General features: G+C 35.9%; 2 protein-coding genes across 2 annotated transcripts; both read right to left on the minus strand.

Annotated features, from left to right (window-relative positions):
* Positions 1-1251: 1251 nt before the first annotated feature.
* LOC135677117 (large ribosomal subunit protein eL15z-like) lies at positions 1252-3506 on the minus strand. The gene is made up of 4 exons (XM_065189051.1): positions 3379-3506; positions 3018-3184; positions 1872-2069; positions 1252-1746 (listed from the first exon to the last, which is right to left on the minus strand). The coding sequence occupies exons 1-4, from the start codon at positions 3482-3484 to the stop codon at positions 1501-1503; spliced, it is 717 nt and encodes a 238-aa protein (XP_065045123.1). The 5' UTR covers positions 3485-3506; the 3' UTR covers positions 1252-1500.
* An 833-nt stretch (positions 3507-4339) lies between these two features.
* On the minus strand, positions 4340-13745 carry LOC135677119 (protein ETHYLENE-INSENSITIVE 2-like). The gene is made up of 8 exons (XM_065189052.1): positions 13566-13745; positions 12260-12832; positions 10858-10944; positions 10595-10705; positions 10288-10500; positions 9246-9428; positions 5278-7971; positions 4340-4875 (listed from the first exon to the last, which is right to left on the minus strand). Exons 2-8 carry the CDS (start codon positions 12488-12490, stop codon positions 4561-4563), a joined length of 3834 nt encoding a protein of 1277 aa, XP_065045124.1. The 5' UTR covers positions 12491-12832; positions 13566-13745; the 3' UTR covers positions 4340-4560.
* Between the last annotated feature and the right edge of the window lie 3539 nt (positions 13746-17284).

Consider the following 17284-nt stretch of genomic DNA (forward strand, 5'->3'; position numbering starts at 1 on the left):
AGCATATAGACCTTTGAACGTTCAACCATGGCCTCGAGAAATGCCAATATACTTTCTTATCAAGAACACAACTCTGAACGTTAATACTTTTCTTTTATGCAATATAATCCAACAAATATATATATATATATATATATATATAATAAAAAAGAATTTTCCTTTTCATTTACACAGAAAAATAAAAGCAAGAAAAAAAAGCATAGTTTCAGACGCACCGATCTTTCTCTTCGTTACAACAGAGTCAGGAAGAGAAGGACGCGGCGGAGTGACGACTGGACGCGGACGCCGCCGGGCTGCTGCTTCAGCCTCGTTCGACCCGTGCAGGCTCCGGAGGAGGCGCTCCACCTCCGCAACTCGTCCATGATCGCCTCCACGTCCTCGAAGAAGCTCTCCAGGTTCGCTGCCGCCAACCTCCTATGGCCTCTGGCCGACGCTACCCCGCCGGAAGAGTGATGTGGAAGGAGGAAGGAACTGAAGGAAAGAGTCTATGGGCGTCTTGCACTGTTCTTTACGCACGTTGACAATTCCAAGCCTTCACCGCGTGCGTTGACTTGAACGAATCATCCCAGTGTTCGACGACAACAACGTTGTCGAATCTACACAACTAGAACGTTTGCAGCCATCCAAATCCCATTTATTCTTTTCCTTTGGGAATGAATCTCTCGCTGAAGGAATTGCACATTGGGATGCTGAGAGAGATCTGTATCCATCGGCAGCTGCTCGAGCAGATCAGCCATGGCCTTGTTGTTGGATTAGATGGATAGGGATGCAGCAAAATAACTGTTACAATTGGAATTCGAGAGAAAGCATAGCGTGGATCAGATTAGACGAAATATATTCACAGACGAAACCAACTTTATCATCACGAAAAAACATGTATTATTGTGAATCTTAAATCCATAAACACAACCAACATGGATCTTGAGTTTCCTAAATCGAAAAAAATGTAGGTCGCCTAAAAAAAAGTAGTACATATTTCAACACCAAGGTTGCATAATGCCCTGCCACAAGATATACAAAGGGCACACAATGAGATGAAGATCCAGTGGTGCTTTCACGGCGTCTGTGATGTCTTCAGTCTCTGGTGTATTTCTTGGGTCACGTTCATCATTAACAAGTTTACTATTATCGATCACAGAAACATTTAATCATCTGTGCGAATACACTCCAAGAATCACCATCCTGAACATGTAAAAACTCTAGGGAAAAAATAATTGACACATTTTCAAATAAAACATAAAAAAAAGTAGATGGAGGAAGACAACTGAACTTTCTCAAAAGGTGAAATCATATAGGAGTTCACAAATTCTCCAGCAAGGGACAAGGCAATGCCTCAGCTGAAACAAAACTAGTTTATCACTGAGGTACATAAATCTAAAAGAAGAAAAAAGATAATTTCCCAAGTGAACAGTATCTTGGAACAGACACAACAAGTTGATAACTGAACTACCTTGTTCCAACCGAATAAAGTTCCAGACAAAACTCGCCAATGAAGGTAGCCTAACGATATCGGCGGAGGGACAAGGTCTGGTTCCTCTTCCAGGTTGCCCTGCGGGAGGGTCTGGCCTTGTGATGCAGGTGGCCTTTACCACGAAGGCCACGATATTTCTTACCAGCAGAAGTGAGTCCACGAAGCTCCCGATGCTTGTGGACACCCTTGCAGATCCAGTTGATCCTGGGGTCATTCCTAATCGCACTGTGAGCCGGATCAATAAGGATGATCTCATAATACTTGTAAGTTGAATCCTGTGAAATACAAAAGCAATGGAATCATCAAAATCCAGAAAATTGAGAATATGTGTAGATGATACTTATATAGGAGAAAAATAAATCAAGGTTAAATTGACTTTGCCATTGATGATTATTCTAACCTCATTCACCCAGTAAGAGTTTAGCACCCTCAGCCCTCCCAACTTACGTCCAGCTCTCTCCTCAGCAACTGACCTCTTATTTCTTTGAAATTTCAGCTGGGTGATACCCTGATGCTTTGGCTTCCCATAGACAATACCTTTAGGCACCGGTCTCTTTCTGCCACCACGTCTAACTCGAACACGATAAATCACAAAACCCTGCATGTTATGAGATACAATGTAAAATAAGGAAAGAACAGCTTAAATTTGAAGATGCACATCAAAGTCACGTTGCATCCCTTTTAACTCTTCATAAGGACATCGCATGCTATTGTTGCACAAGTCCAAATAACTTTCTTTAAAGAACCTTTCGAATTATTGTTGGCAGTTGCATTCTCCAGCATAGTCACTTTATGTGTATCCATGCTTACCATCATCAATCTCAACTGTCAGTTGAAAACCTAGAAATTCCTCCTGGCACTTGTACCACCCAAAGCAACCTCCTCTATCACACCCTATATACCTACACCTAATTCTATAAGTCATGTATCTATAAAAGACAATGATCCATCCAACGAACACAAACTTGCACATTAGAAGCCTCCCTAGGGCACTGCCCTATAATCAGGCTGCTTTCTGAACCAACTGAATTCAGCACCATCTTTTATTATGATATCCCAACTTTTGCTTCTAAAAGGTTGGACGCTCATCTGAAAGTGACCAAAAATGACTTCAAGATAAAGCTGAATGAAATATCGCATGATATAACAAATTCACACCAAATTAATTTAATAAAAACCATAAATAGCATTTAATTCAAGCACTGCATCAATGTCCTCAAGACAAACTATGCAAGCTAAATGCTAACCAAGAAATGGCGGCATTCCAGCCAAAAAGGTAAATCTGTTGTTTTGATTTGTTCCCTTCAACAAACAGTAAAAATATAAATTAAACGAACATACCATGAATTTGGAAAACAGGAATGTCTTAAATTTACCATACCTTACTAACTAGAAAATCAAGATGCAAATAACAACCAGCAAAATATTTATTTTAATCACTTCAATTATTCAAAGAGAGACGAATCACATTTTTACTCTGCGTGCTAAAATTTCTAGGAAATCAAACAAAAAAGCAAGCTTTTTTTTATTTTGTGCGATCCTATACCTGTTTGGCCTTGTAACCAAGGCGTCGAGCCTTGTCGGGGCGCGTCGGCCTGGTTACACGGACGATCGACGGAAGCTGGCGATACTCCCAGCACCTCACACGCTGCAGAAACCGCATCACATCCGACTGCTTCTTCCTCCACAGCTCCGACACATACTTGTAGGCCCCTGATAAAAATTCAACCACAAGCCATCCCAATGAAGCAACGACTCAAAGAATCTTTGACGAACAAAATAAGAATCGCAAAACAATCAAAGAAACAACAAAATGAGATCGAATCGATCGAGGCAGCGAACGACATCCGGCGACGGGGAGATGACGAAGGGTTGATACCGATGAAGAATGGAGAGAGAGAACTCACCCATTTCTCCGAAGAATCTCTCCGCTCGTCGAAGGGCTAGGGTTTTGGCAGCGACGGCAGAGGTGGCGCAAGGTGAGACGGCCTTATAAACGGAATAGGAAGTCATACGTGGGAAGATGACTACCGTCGGATCTAGTATATTAAATCTAAGCTGTTCGTTCCCCGCTTCACCAGGCTCCCGGCGCTTTTGACGTTGGTTGACGTCAATGATCAGCTCCTGTAGCCTTAAATTTCGTGTGAGATCCATGATGAACGGTGATGATGAGTTGTGGGGTTTCTGTTCCAATCGGTCCTCAAATATATGTATATTTAGCAGGGAGGGATGTTTTTCCACCTGAAAATAAAAGAAAAAGAAAAAAAAGAAATTTTGGTATATATATTCCTGTAAAATTATTAAATATATCATATTTATACATCAAAACGCATGCACAAAAAAAAAGCCCTAACTTTTCTCTCTAAATTATCAAAAAAAAAAATATGAATTAAATGAATGGATTTCCTATAAAACATTATCTTAGAAATAATATTTTTTTCTCTCTAAATGATTATTCTAATCTATAAATCTAATATCACCAAATTCTTTCTTATTATATTTGAAAACATATCATTTTAAAATAATAAAAATTAATGGACCTCACAAGAAAAATATTTATTAATTTATTTTTTTTCACAATAGTCTTTTTTCTAATACACAAAATTAGGCAATATGTCATGAGAAATGTACAAATTCTAATTAATAACTAGAAACATTCAGCCACATAGCATGTGTTGCTGCTATATCATGTTCTAAGTCTCAGAAGACTGAGAGGTGGATCATTGCCTCCAAGAGATTGCAATACTATGATGGTTGATATGACCAAAGAAATCAAAATTTCATTACCTTCCCACGAGCAGCCAATATAATCCTCCAACTTAATTATGGCCAACAAGAAATTAAAATGGAAAATTTGGGACACACATCTTGAAAATACAGTAACCTCCTAGCATCTATATGCATAATGATCTGTACTTTTATACAACATTGACTGGAAGAGAAACTTGGAGGGACAAAGAATAACAAACTTTGAACCCTGAAAACGTTTTCCAACGAAAAAACCATGATTGATTCACGACACATCAAAAGCATCGTTCTAAATGTTACAAAACCGAAGAAGTCACATGGATCTTGCGGGTCGAAGAACCTTAGTGTGTTCTGGTAGACTTGTTCGTGAGCCAACGCTTATAACGCTTCAATACAGATGCCAAATTCTCCTTCCCCTTTGGGAATGCAACATCTCCTGCTGCAGTGCCTGACCGGCCCTTACGGCCAGAAACTGCAATTTCGACATCTTTAATGATCTCAAGTATCATACTTGAGGTTGTGAAGGCCTCCTTCATGGGTTTCGGCTGTTGACTTGGCAGCGAGTGGTTGGAACCCTTAGCTTCTGGTAGTAATTTGAGGCACGAGCAGGTACTGAGGGGATCCCGGGGTTTGGAGAATGCAATATCAAGAATTCCCTGTATCGAATAACAAAAAGTAATGATGGTTAAGAGATTGCCAAGAAAAAAGAAAACACCAGAAAAAAAATCGTGCATGATTCTTGAAATGTTTGTGGATGATTTAAGACAAAGGAAGCCGCCTCTACTAAATTTCACTATGAATGAAAGAATCACCATAGGCTCAACTAAGAACACATTGCTCCTTGAAAATTTCTATCCTAAAAAACTTCGTTTTATACCCGGACACCTCAAGTAGCAGCAAAATAGAATCAGAGGAGATCATCAAGTACCAACAGCATAGTGTCAGAGGAGATTACAGTTAACAAAATTTGTTACCTTTTGGAATTAATACTACACAGTTTATTCCTGCAATTATTCATGATAAGAAACACTCCATAGATAATGATGTTGATATTTTACCTGAAGGCGGTTAAGGACATATGTGTACTTGCCCCATAGCTCTGGCCGACTTTCCACAAGGGAGAGCTCTAAGATTCGATGAACACACCACACTCCAAAACTTACAACCAGGGATGCTCGCCATATACAGCCATCCCCACAATTCGGCAAGGACAGAGTGTAAGGGGCATCTGCTTCCCCATTCCTCTGAACTGAACTTAGCTTTTGAACAGACAACATGTGCTGAAGCTTTCCAGTGTGCAACTGAGTCATTCCATCGGCATCTGCCTTGTGAAGATTCGTCTCAGTTGTTGCAACTTGATAAATTAGTTCCTCATCACATCCACCATTGTGTCTAAACAGCCAATCTGACCCCTCCAGTTTCAGGAGCCTCATAATACAAAACCGAAGGGATTGTAATAACTTGTGCTCCGACTCTGCATAAGAGAAAATATCTCGGGAATCACTGCTCTGTTTGTTAGTAACCACTTGATCCCCTCTAATTTGTTCTCTGCTTTGAACACCAAATAGTTGTTCAAATGGTTGTCTAGACCAAAGGGATCTGGTGTCTGGGTTCAGATTCGACTGGAGTGCAAAAACATCCCTCCGGAGTTTGGGTGGATAGAATTCATCAAAACCTAATGGAACTCCACTATTGGAGATAGGGTTTAAATAATGCTGTTGTTCAGATGTCATCCTACCCAAAGATGACCTAGGACCAACAGGACCACCCAACTTTGCCTCGTTCAATAAGGAATTCCGGCTAGCAGCAATAAGCGCAGAAATGTCTGGTGAACTATGATATTTCTTTGTATAAGCAGAAGAGCCAGTATTTTCCCTAGGTGCAATTAAAGAAGGGTTGAAGCATGGTCCTTCTACCTGCACTCTGCTAACTCGAGGTGATGTTGGACTCTGCATACTAGATGTTGCAAGTGAACCTAGTCCATTTTGCTTATCACCATACAGAACAGTATCCCCAAAACCTGGGGGAAATCTTGCAGATGATTTAGAAATTGTAGGAGATTCCAACGACACATTTGATGGAGAAGGAATGCTCCCTGCACCAATTCCTCTAAGATAAGATGCTATCTGGTATCCATGTACTGTTGCTGGCTGATAATCATGATTGTCAGAATACTGTGGCAGGAATAAGCTAGAATAATGTCTTTCATTTGAATCAAGCAGGCTGCTAGATAAGCTTTGTGCAGGTGTATTGAATACTTGCATGTTTCGAGACCGAGATGGGGACCCTACCTGAAACCCATAAGACAACTCTCCACTAAAATTCTTCAGCTTGGAAGAGCCATAATCTATCGAGTTCAGTGGAACAATTGTTCTCCTGTCAGCATCTGTACAGAAATTGGTGGCCTCTGTTCCCACATCCACTTTTGCGGAACTAACAGTCTTCAAGCCTAACCCCAATAAAATATCATACTTTTGTCCACTAGCTTCTTGCGTTGGCTTCCCGTGGAAATCAAAAAGCTGTCCCCAGAACTCATCCAAAACAGCTGCCATCTGTCGACGAGCCGCACGTCCTAGTCCAGACAGCTTTGATAAGCTTCCACTCCCAATTCCAACATCAGAAACTTCCACCATAACGATATTAGACGATCCAGAATCCATAGATGTTGAAGATGACAATGGTTCGCCCACGGACTCCTTAGGCTCCAAAATCTCTTCATTATCTTTATCTTTGGAACTATCTGCTTCCAAGGTCAAATCTTTTTGCATTAGATCAAACTCATGTCTTTCTAAATTACCAAGATCTAACAAGCTAGCAGAGGATGATGCCTTGTCCACAGTTTCTAAGTCAACTTTATTAATAAACTTTGGTTCTTCAGTTTGACAAATTGAGTTGACAAAGGCATCATCAGCATTGAAACCATGCACAGGTTGATGGTGATCGTGATCAGAATCAATAGCTGTAACAGAAGCAGCAGAACCATGAGCATGTTGATGGCAACCATGATCAGAGTCAATAGCTGTATCAAATTGGTTGGGTGGTTCATCGTTATGTTGCTCCACGGTACCCTCCAAAGCAGGTTCCATTAAAAACTGATCTTCATTGGTTTCAATTTTATCTTGAATGTCATCATCTCCTACCTCAGATAGCTCAAGCTTATCATTCTGCAAATCCAAGGTTCCTATTTCTGTCTCTGGTATGTCACTTGCAGACTTCAGTGGTGTAACTGTCAAATACAGCGTAAAAACCACTGACACACAAGCAACAAGAAGAAGGGCAGCATATGTGACTATTCCACCACCACTCATACTTCCCCCAAGGTCATTTATCCAACTGCTATTTCCAAATAACATTTCAATAGTGAAGATTACATTTGAAGCCAGTATCCCAAGAAATGCCAACAAAGCCATGATTTCCAGATACCATGACATTTTGAATGTCCCCATTATTGATCTTGATGATGATACTCTGAAAAGAGGAATTACAGAAGAAGGAAGAAACATAGCCTGTACAACTTGACACAAAATAAGCAATTGATATATCCCTTCAGTGCCTGCATACTTTGCACAGAAAAGTGCTGGTATGACAGAGAGAGCTTTAACTAACAGAACATAAACCCAAATGGAGATGTTTGCACCCAAGAGGTACTGCAATATTTCTTGCCCGTTGATAGTCCAAGTTAAAGCTGTAATCTGACTAGAGAAAAGAAGGACAACGAAAATCGCAATAGGTGCTGCAGGAATCCTAAAAATCTGCAAATTACAAGTATGTAGAAATCACAATTCTGTCAATGAATGATAACATCAAGTTTTCAATGTTCTTATTCTGACAAAGGACTCACATACGAACATACAAGAAAACATGCTCTGTTAAGTAGGCAAAGACTAGTCCCATGATAAACAGCATAATATGTAGAACAAGATTCTTTCTCTGGAGAAATGAAGAAGATCTATTTGCTAAAGCATTTCAAATGATTGTTTGTGAAAACTATGAAATTTGTTAGGCAAAAGCCAACCTGCAAATAAGTCAATTAATATATATTAAACAATATAGCAGCAAAAGAATTTAATTCTTAAGGCTTATGTAGTTGTAGAAATTTCATCACCAAACCTTCCAGACAAAAAGGGTAGCTACTCTGTGGGCTAATGCTTAGACAAGCAAAGTATAAAGAAAGCTTTTGGTCTTCAGAATTTTAAGAACTGTTTTATTAAAAGCAAAAAATAGCCGAATAAGTTTAAATGATGACATCTGAATCCTTTAGTTGAGCACTGTGATTTAAGGTGATGTAATAGGTTATATGCAATTGATGCATTAATGCATTAATCCAGATTCCCTATAGCTATTGCAGGTTGTAAGCATCATCAACCATCCATCTCCAGCTGATAAAAAAGAACTGAATTCTTTGTGAAGAAAGAAAGATCCAAAATTAAATTCTTAATTTAGATTCAGACTAGAGATTGTTTTGCTCGGAACTTGTTAATTCACAACATCATCCCAAAGAACTTGTTGCGAAACCATCGTCAGATCACAGATTAGTCACTATGCTCTCAGAACTTTACCAGGTCGCTCCAACTACGGATGATTCAAACTAAAAATACCATGGTTTGGCCACTAATTTGTCTATTTTAATTAAGGCCAACTACTTCATCAATTTATCATCTACTTCAGCCTCCTGAATCATCAACTTGGGAGGATACCTTCATCACATTTACCTCAAGCATTAGGTCCTCTTTTCTAGGGACTCTGCATGTCAAATAATTGTTTCTTATTTTTATATCACCTAGGTTTTGAAGTCTATTATTTGCATAATGAACAAATGCCAAATAAAGAAACAGTTCATCTTAAAACATGCATCAGATTTTTCCATTAGATTTTTTATGTTGCTATCACTTAATGACACAATCGACGGAAACTAGGAGTTTATAAAATCAGAGGATATGTGGGGCCTACTTAAGAAGAAAAACATTCCACAGTGAAAAAGATAATCCAAATGAAGAAAGAAGCTTAAGAAAAGAAGACATATAACCTGATCCATCATCAGTGATATATCTTGGAAGTTGAGTTCAATATCTGTACTTCCAAAAACAGCACCAGCTGAGTTCATCAGCACATAGTTTACCAGAGATATTCCAGTGAAGATGAACAGAATTGCAAAAAAATGGTCATGAAGTAAGGCACCTACAGGAACATTCAGGAGTCTCTTCTGCTTCTGCACATAGATAAACAATTATACAATTTATAAAAAACCTAAGTCAAAATACTCAGAGAACAAAGCAGGAAATGTTATATATGAAGAATCAAAACCAAAATAAATAATAATTTGGGGCTAGAAATTTTTAATCCAACAAGCGTTACAAAAAAATTCATAGCAGCAGCTTCGATCCGGAATTATAAAATGATGAAATTTCTGCCATATATACATAATTTATAGAAAAAATGTCAACTGGATGTGCCAAAGGAACAATGAATTTTAAATGCAAGAAATGAAGGATAAAATAACTACAAATATTCCAGAATAATGGTTTAAAAATACTAACTCGAAAGGACTAGTTACACGAAAGGTCATTTCCTAATTTATGTACCAGACAAGGATTATGGCAGAGAGAAGTGCAAATTTTGGTTTAAAAAATTAATGTTTAGTCAACACTAGCTTTTTATTCTTGTATTAGTTGGGAAAAATTTTACTTCCCAACACTGTACTTGTTTTAGCAAGTTCAGATTAGAACATGAAACTAATAATACAAGTCTCAAAATACACCATGGCCAATTGATCCCTTCTCTATAATCAGAATTTTTAACTTTGACTAGCCTTTTATGGACTTGCATGATTGAGATTGTCTTCTGGCATAATATGCTTTAGGCAACTGAAATGGATTCCAAATGTATATCAAATCAAGGAGTATAAATGAGTAGCAGAAGATTGTGCATTTCTTAATTTATTCAAAACTACAGGTTTTAGGCTTTTAGCACTAATTTTTAACCACCAACAAGGGGAAAAGGCTATAAACTTTAGTGAGCTCATGATGAAGATATCAGAAAAAGCAAATCAGACTTGTAGTCAACTTTACCTGAACTATTGAAGAGTGGATATAGAAATTATGTGCCATTATATTAGCACCAAGAAGAGCCATAAGTGAGTACGCACTCTCTCCATTCAACTTTGGGAAAATAACATTTGTTGTAAGAGGAATTTCTGGTTGACTGATTAGAACTCCAAGCACATATAAGAGGAAAGCAAATCCAGCTATGCTTTCATGTGATGCTTCAGGCTTCCAATTGTTCTGCACCTCAAGCAAAATTGGAAAGCATTAAAGCTTATCTATTCATTTTCAACTGTAAGATCAATAACAAAAAATTTGAAAGTCAAAAAATTACCAAGAGATCAACAAAAGGGGGGAACAAAACAGAAGTAGCTGCAGCAAAACAGATAGATGCCACTAAGTCAACACCAAACAGAAGATTGAAACCATATGCCAATCCCAGAATCTGGAAAATTCCAAATCAGCATGTCAATTAAGACGCTCCCATTCATGGTGCAAGGTAACAATACTGCAGTCTTACACTTATCGGAAAAGAAATTAGTAATAAAGAAAGAAAGCAGGCACATAATCACTCTTATAGATGAAAATCATAAGTACCAGAGTCAGGTCTGAAGTAATCATGGATAACTGAGACTGAACTCCCAATATCATGCACGCTGTTCTTGAATATTCCATGCTGCAAATCTTGTGCACAACCAACAAAATGAATTAGTGAATCTAATGAGTAAAAGGATACTCCATAAAAAAAATTCAGTGAGAAAAAAAAAATCCAGTAAAATAAAGTTGTGTTAAGCCTTTGCTTCCAACTAAGACATACAGAAACAGCAGTTAGTTAACTTGCAAGGTGTTAGAAAGTAGAAACCTTTGAAGAAATAAAATATTTTAACTTATGAATGTGCATGAACCAAAAAGAATTCCTTACGTAAATATAGTTTTTTAATTGATGTTGTAGTCCACTATCTTTGTAAATATTTATTTTTTTAATTGATACCATTATTAGGATCGACTAGGGATAATACATTTAGTATCAATAGTACCCCTACAAAGAGAGATGTTGTCTTTGTGACTTGGACCCTAGCTACCTATATCATAAACAAGCAACTTTCTCCAAAACATATGAAACTAAAATATATAAGATAAATAATTGTATAAAATAAGTCTGTTAAAAATTGAGTTCCATATGTTTAATTATAAATAAATTATAATAATATTGTACAAAGATATTATTATATCATATAATAATTTTATCTCATACAAGATATCCAAAACGTTTCAAACTAAAGCTTTGAAGCTAACGAAAAACCTCATTCCTTAATGCTTCTCCGAACACCATGCTAGTGAAAGACATTGTAACACAAAACAATTAGTTATTAAAATTTAAGCCTCATTCTAAATCCTATCGCATCACATTCTCTATGATAGCATCCATGTTTCCTTGAGACATTAGGAACTACTCTGTCCTTCACTTTCCTTCCTCTATCTTACAAAATAGAGGAAGGAATGGTGGTAGATGACAAATGCAATGCTTGCAACAAGAAGAAAACAGCAACAGTTTCTTCAGCTCTGTTTCACAATCACAATTACCTATTTATTAATCTTTTATCTATCTCAAAGTTCTCTCTCCTTCCCTCCACCCTTCTCATTGCTCCTTTGAGGATGTGGTAATCGCAAATTTTGACCAATATAGATCAACTCAGGTGTACCATATCAGAAACGGTTGATAACACTCGAAGGTATTTATCCAGAATATGATTGCTACAGATACAATCACATCTTGAACAAACTATAAGTCAAGCATTCACTTCTAGTTTATCGTTGCTTCTTTTTACTATACATTCTGTGAGTATAAATATCGAGTTTTCAAAGTCTTCTTTTCTGCATAAGCTTCTCACAAATAGAAGTATAAAGAACTAAAGAGGCAAGCTTTTTATATGTTTGCAAAAAAACAGGTGTCGGGAATAAAACTAAATATTGAAGCAAACAAATTGGAATGTAGTACCTGTGCGAGATTCTTTCCAGAGACAATGCCAACACATGATGCAAGGTACTGGCAAAGAATGGCAGTTAAGTTGAAAAACAGAACTAACAGCACCAGATCATTTCCAAATCGAGCCCCACCATCCACAGTTGCCAGCCACTTTCCAAGGTCTATATATCCCATAGAAATGACGAGTGCAGGACCAAGTGAAGGGAAAAGATGAGCCACTACTCTGGATGCCAAAGACTCCATTGTTGAGAATAGCTTCTTCAGAAAATATTGTGTGCGGTACAACTGACTAGAAAACACACAAAAAATCTTGGCAAACAGACTCTGTTGTTCAAGTTATTGTGAACTCAGCCCTTTTCGGCAGCAGCCAATGATAGCATTCCTGAAACCAAGACAGGCTGGACACTGACTTTTAATTAATGTTGAAATTGACCAAGGAAGATTGCAGGCAGAATTCTTCTACAACTTCATCCAGAAAATTTCTATCGGAATGCAACAAGAGTACTAATGCACATCCCTCAGGTAGCCTCCGATATCACTTTAGGTGTCGGTATTGCCAGAGCTTGGTACCCTAGTCCACTTCACCTGCAATAAGATCACTGACCTCACGGTTAAATGAATAGACAAACTGAGACATACAAGAATTTAAGAGAACTAATTTAATTAGAGAAAATAGCAAGTTCCTCCAAATCCGGAAGCTTAGCTATCTGAAAACTGGCTAAAGAAGTAATCAAGAGTACTCCCACAATTATCAATCAATCCAACAAAGAAGAGATCCAAAAGAGACATAAAGATAGTGAAAATATCTATTTTGACCGCCAGCCACAGCAGCTCTGTCACCGAAAAGAAGCCATACGTACAAATTAATTAATATGCTTTCTAATCTGGCACTTGATTAATTTCTCCAAATTCAGACACTTAGTCATTTCAAAACTGCCTTTTTTTTCAGATTAAGCACCCAGCAGAGCGTTTCCCTGTAACACCTTCCACTAATCTGGAGAAGCAAATGAGATAGAACGAAGAATTGGGGAGAAACAAAGTGTAACTTATCTTGGCTAAAAATCCCCAATTAATTCAATTCCCAGAAAAGAAATATCAACCGATCTACAGCCAAACCTCTTCCAAAGCAAATAAAACCTAAACAAAACAAGATTCGCTGGCAATCCGAAGAACAAAGAGCGGAAAAAAGGAAGCATCTGACACAGCAGAGAGCAACTCCAGATTGTGGCGGTCAAAGCAAACCGTCTTCCAGTTTCTCTGATCTCGAAAAGCTTGGGGATTAAACGTGAAACTCCGCAATAACTGACAAAAACTGTACCTTTACCCATTTGGACGGCCAAGATTGTCCACCACCACTGCAGCGAACACAAAAGATCGAGTGACTCCGCCACTGCTGCCGTCGCCGGAAGCGTCAAGAACCTCTTCTGGGGGGGTTTTCCAGCCTCAGTCGACAAAGGGGGCGTGGAGGATTCAGGGGACGATGACAAGACACTAGAAAGCTTCTTCCTTTACGCTTCCTTTTCACTTAAGCTTGATGGACTTTTTGCACATATGTCCCCCAACTCTCAATATTTATTCATCAATTCAAGTACAAATCCCTGGAAAAATCATATTGACATATACACCCTTCTACATTTAAAGTTCATGTATATTGTCAAAATACACATATTCTCATTCTTAATTTTTGTGCATGAAAAAATGTGGTTGATGATAATAATTTTTATAATAATAATAATAATAATATTTTTTGATCCTAAATGAATAATTTCTTGTATGAAAATATAACAAAGTTACATATGAAATAACACAAGACTAATAGGATTTGTATGCAATAAAGGAACAACAACTTGAGAGGTCTTTTTCATATTTTAATATACAATATGATTAGTTTCTCCATCTAAACACCACATTCCAAGTTAGTAGCATCATTATCAGGGGAAAACCACACTTTGGATAAGCTTAATGATGAGATCTTAAACATTGTATCTTAAAACAATATGAGCACGTTAAGGATGAGCAAGAAAAGACAAATCTTTTTTGAATTCCACCTCAAAAAACACAAGGTTTTGATTTGATTTGCATGTATAGCTCACCCAAGTTGAAGTTTAGATTTCTATCTTTGATAACATAGTCTATGTGAATGAAGCTTCCTTCATGATTGATTTCACTATCGAGTATCAACTTATCTCCAGCTAAATACAAGGTTTTTGTTTTGACTAAAGTACTTTAAGACAAAATAATTATGATCCAATTTAATGATTGAGATTCCCAACTTCCTATTCCGATGGATATCATCAACATGAGAAGGAAATTATGTTCTTTTTAACAGTTATCTAAGTTAATTGATACTCTGAAAATAATAATCAGATGATATTTCAAACTATTAACATTTGATATATAGATCTGATGCATCAATGAAATATCAGATTTGATATAAAAGATTTAACAAGTAATTTAGAACTCCCTCATTGCTCAATCTAATACTCTCAATCCTAAATATGTTTGATTAAAAGAATATATGAAATGACAATAGAAAAAGTAATAGTTGAGAAGGGGAAATGGATTAAAGAATACATGGACAAATATATTATACACTGAGGGCATACACACAAATTAACTGTTGAAGTCTATACATATAAATGTTTAATAAACCAATATATATGCTAAAATACACAAGAGATTTTTCACATATATTCCTTTAGAATTTAAGTTTACTGTACATATTCCTATCAACCTAAATTAGTCTCCATGGTTTTTTTTGAGTTGATTGTTTGATGAAATTCCATAATATATATGTGTAAAAAAATATTTTGCAAGGATATATATGTAAATTATTTTATTAAAAGGTTCTCATTAATAATGTATATATTTCTACAAAATGATATTTATCATACTTAGAAATAATTATTTTTATGAATGTTAACAATAGTGACACATGCAAAGAATCCTAATATTTCAAGGAATGTATATTATATAAATATTATAATATATTAAAAAATTATTCTTTATCCTTTGTTTAAGAATGCCTTCCTTAATTACGAGTCTCATAATATCACCATCATCTTCTTCATCATATCGTTATCATCAATAATAATTAAAAATACTGATCAAGTAGTAGATGGCTCCCCATAAAAGTTTGGTTGTCAACACAACTTTGAATTAGATTATGATTATAATATTTGAATAAACTTTGTTGATTAAGGTTGGATAAGATTAAGTTATAAAGTATTGAGAGACAAAACTCCGTCTCTGATAAGTCATGATTAGTTTAATCAAACTCATCATATTAATATATTAATATGATGTAAGATTATTAAATTAGATAGAGTTAGATAAAATAAGAAAGGCGGTTAATCTACACAAACGTAAATAGAAATATCTTATGAGGTGAAGATTGAATTAAAAATATTTTAAAGTTTGACTTATAATTTTTTTCATAATTATTCATAGTTTGACTTATTATAAAATTAAGTTGGTTTCGTATGCTAAAACATTAATTAGTCTGATGACGATGATATATTAGATATTCTTTTTAAAGATTGATGATTTAAAATCTCATTAAAGTGTTAACTAATTTAATTGATAAAAAAATTTGAGAATATTTGTTATTTAAAAGAGGTTAGATATCATAACATCAACATCAATCGTTTTTGCACAGTTGAGTTAAGAAGGTAGAAATAGTTTGATCCTAAAGGATAAGATAGATGATGGAAGAAGACAAGTGTTCGGATGAATGAATGAAGAGAGGAAGTCCGATGAGTGGAAAGAGGAAATAGGGTCTCATCACGAGCTCAAAAGGACGGGTTTGATGAGTGGATGAACGAGTCATGTGTTAAATATTAATCAAAATAAAAGATTTGAATCAATTATAATATATTTCATCTCATTCTTTCCATCTTTTATTTCTTTCTATCCTTCCTCTCTCTTTTATCCTAAAAATTATATTAAAATATTATCTATGTATGTATTTATTTTTTAATTCTTTGACTGGGTAGAAATATAGAATTCAACTCTCTTACTATATATATATTATGAATATTTTTTTCTAATTAAGATGATATATTGTGAATATTTTCCTAGTTATAAAATTATATTAAAATCATATTATTATTATTATTATTATTATTATTATTATTATTATTATTTCCAACAGAGAATATGAATTAAATATTTTATTTTATTTATTAACTATAGTTTTTAGATGGAATGACAAGGATTGATGGTTTATCAAGATGTCCAATGATGAGGTGGTGATGACATTGACATAGGAGGAATTCATACCACTTGGTGAGTGAGAGAAAGATCCTGAAAAGTGTCACTTGGAGGTGTGTCCATCATGCAAGAGATCACAGCATATGTTCCTTGTACTACCTCTGTCTCAGAATAGTGTTGTGGCCAGGACCAGGAGAAAGAAAGTTATTGAGATGAGATCTGAGGTCATTTATCTCTCTAGAAAGAGAAATGCTATGGTGACAAGGAAAGCTCTTTCAAGGTAGTAGTAGTAGTATATATAGCACAGGTGACCTGCTGTGATCCACTGATCCTAACTACAAGTGCAAAATGTTTTCTTTCTTTCTTTCTTTCTTTCTTTTCTTGTTTGTGAAAAGACTAAATAACAAAGATGAGATTCAATCTTAAGATCCGAATAATCCATATTAAAATTTTATTAGCTAGTTTAGCTGACACTTTCAAAAAGATTATATTATTGTATTTTATCAAGTTGGATAGAGTAACACTTAATTAGTCCATTGTTTCATGTTAAATAGCTGATGTCTTTTTCTCTCTCCAAAAAAAGATCAATATCTTATATTTGTATTTATCTTGAGAACATAATTTTTATGCAATATATAGGTTCATCATGCATCGATCTCATGCCATACAGTAGCTTAAACACTTGCAACTATCATGTGATATGTATATACAACATAAGATACTTTATATTCCCCTATAAGAATATATATCATATTATATTTTTCACTTATGATGTGAAAATATTTACATATTTAACAATTCTCTAATCTCGGAATGGAATCGTCA

The sequence above is a fragment of the Musa acuminata genome, chromosome BXJ1-6 (genome assembly GCF_036884655.1).
Source record: "Musa acuminata AAA Group cultivar baxijiao chromosome BXJ1-6, Cavendish_Baxijiao_AAA, whole genome shotgun sequence".
In the NCBI taxonomy this organism is placed as follows: domain Eukaryota; kingdom Viridiplantae; phylum Streptophyta; class Magnoliopsida; order Zingiberales; family Musaceae; genus Musa; species Musa acuminata.

Coding starts and splice junctions, on each gene's coding strand:
- LOC135677119 (XM_065189052.1), bottom strand. CDS start 12,490: ATGGAGTCTTTGGCATCCAGAGTAGTGGCTCATCTTTTCCCTTCACTT. Junction 10,706..10,857: donor TTACTTCAGACCTGACTCTG/GTACTTATGATT, acceptor GGAATTTTCCAG/ATTCTGGGATTGGCATATGG. Junction 4,876..5,277: donor ATGTCCTTAACCGCCTTCAG/GTAAAATATCAA, acceptor TATTCGATACAG/GGAATTCTTGATATTGCATT.
- LOC135677117 (XM_065189051.1), bottom strand. CDS start 3,484: ATGACTTCCTATTCCGTTTATAAGGCCGTCTCACCTTGCGCCACCTCT. Junction 3,185..3,378: donor GAGATTCTTCGGAGAAATGG/GTGAGTTCTCTC, acceptor AATTTTTATCAG/GGGCCTACAAGTATGTGTCG. Junction 1,747..1,871: donor ACTCTTACTGGGTGAATGAG/GTTAGAATAATC, acceptor TGTATTTCACAG/GATTCAACTTACAAGTATTA.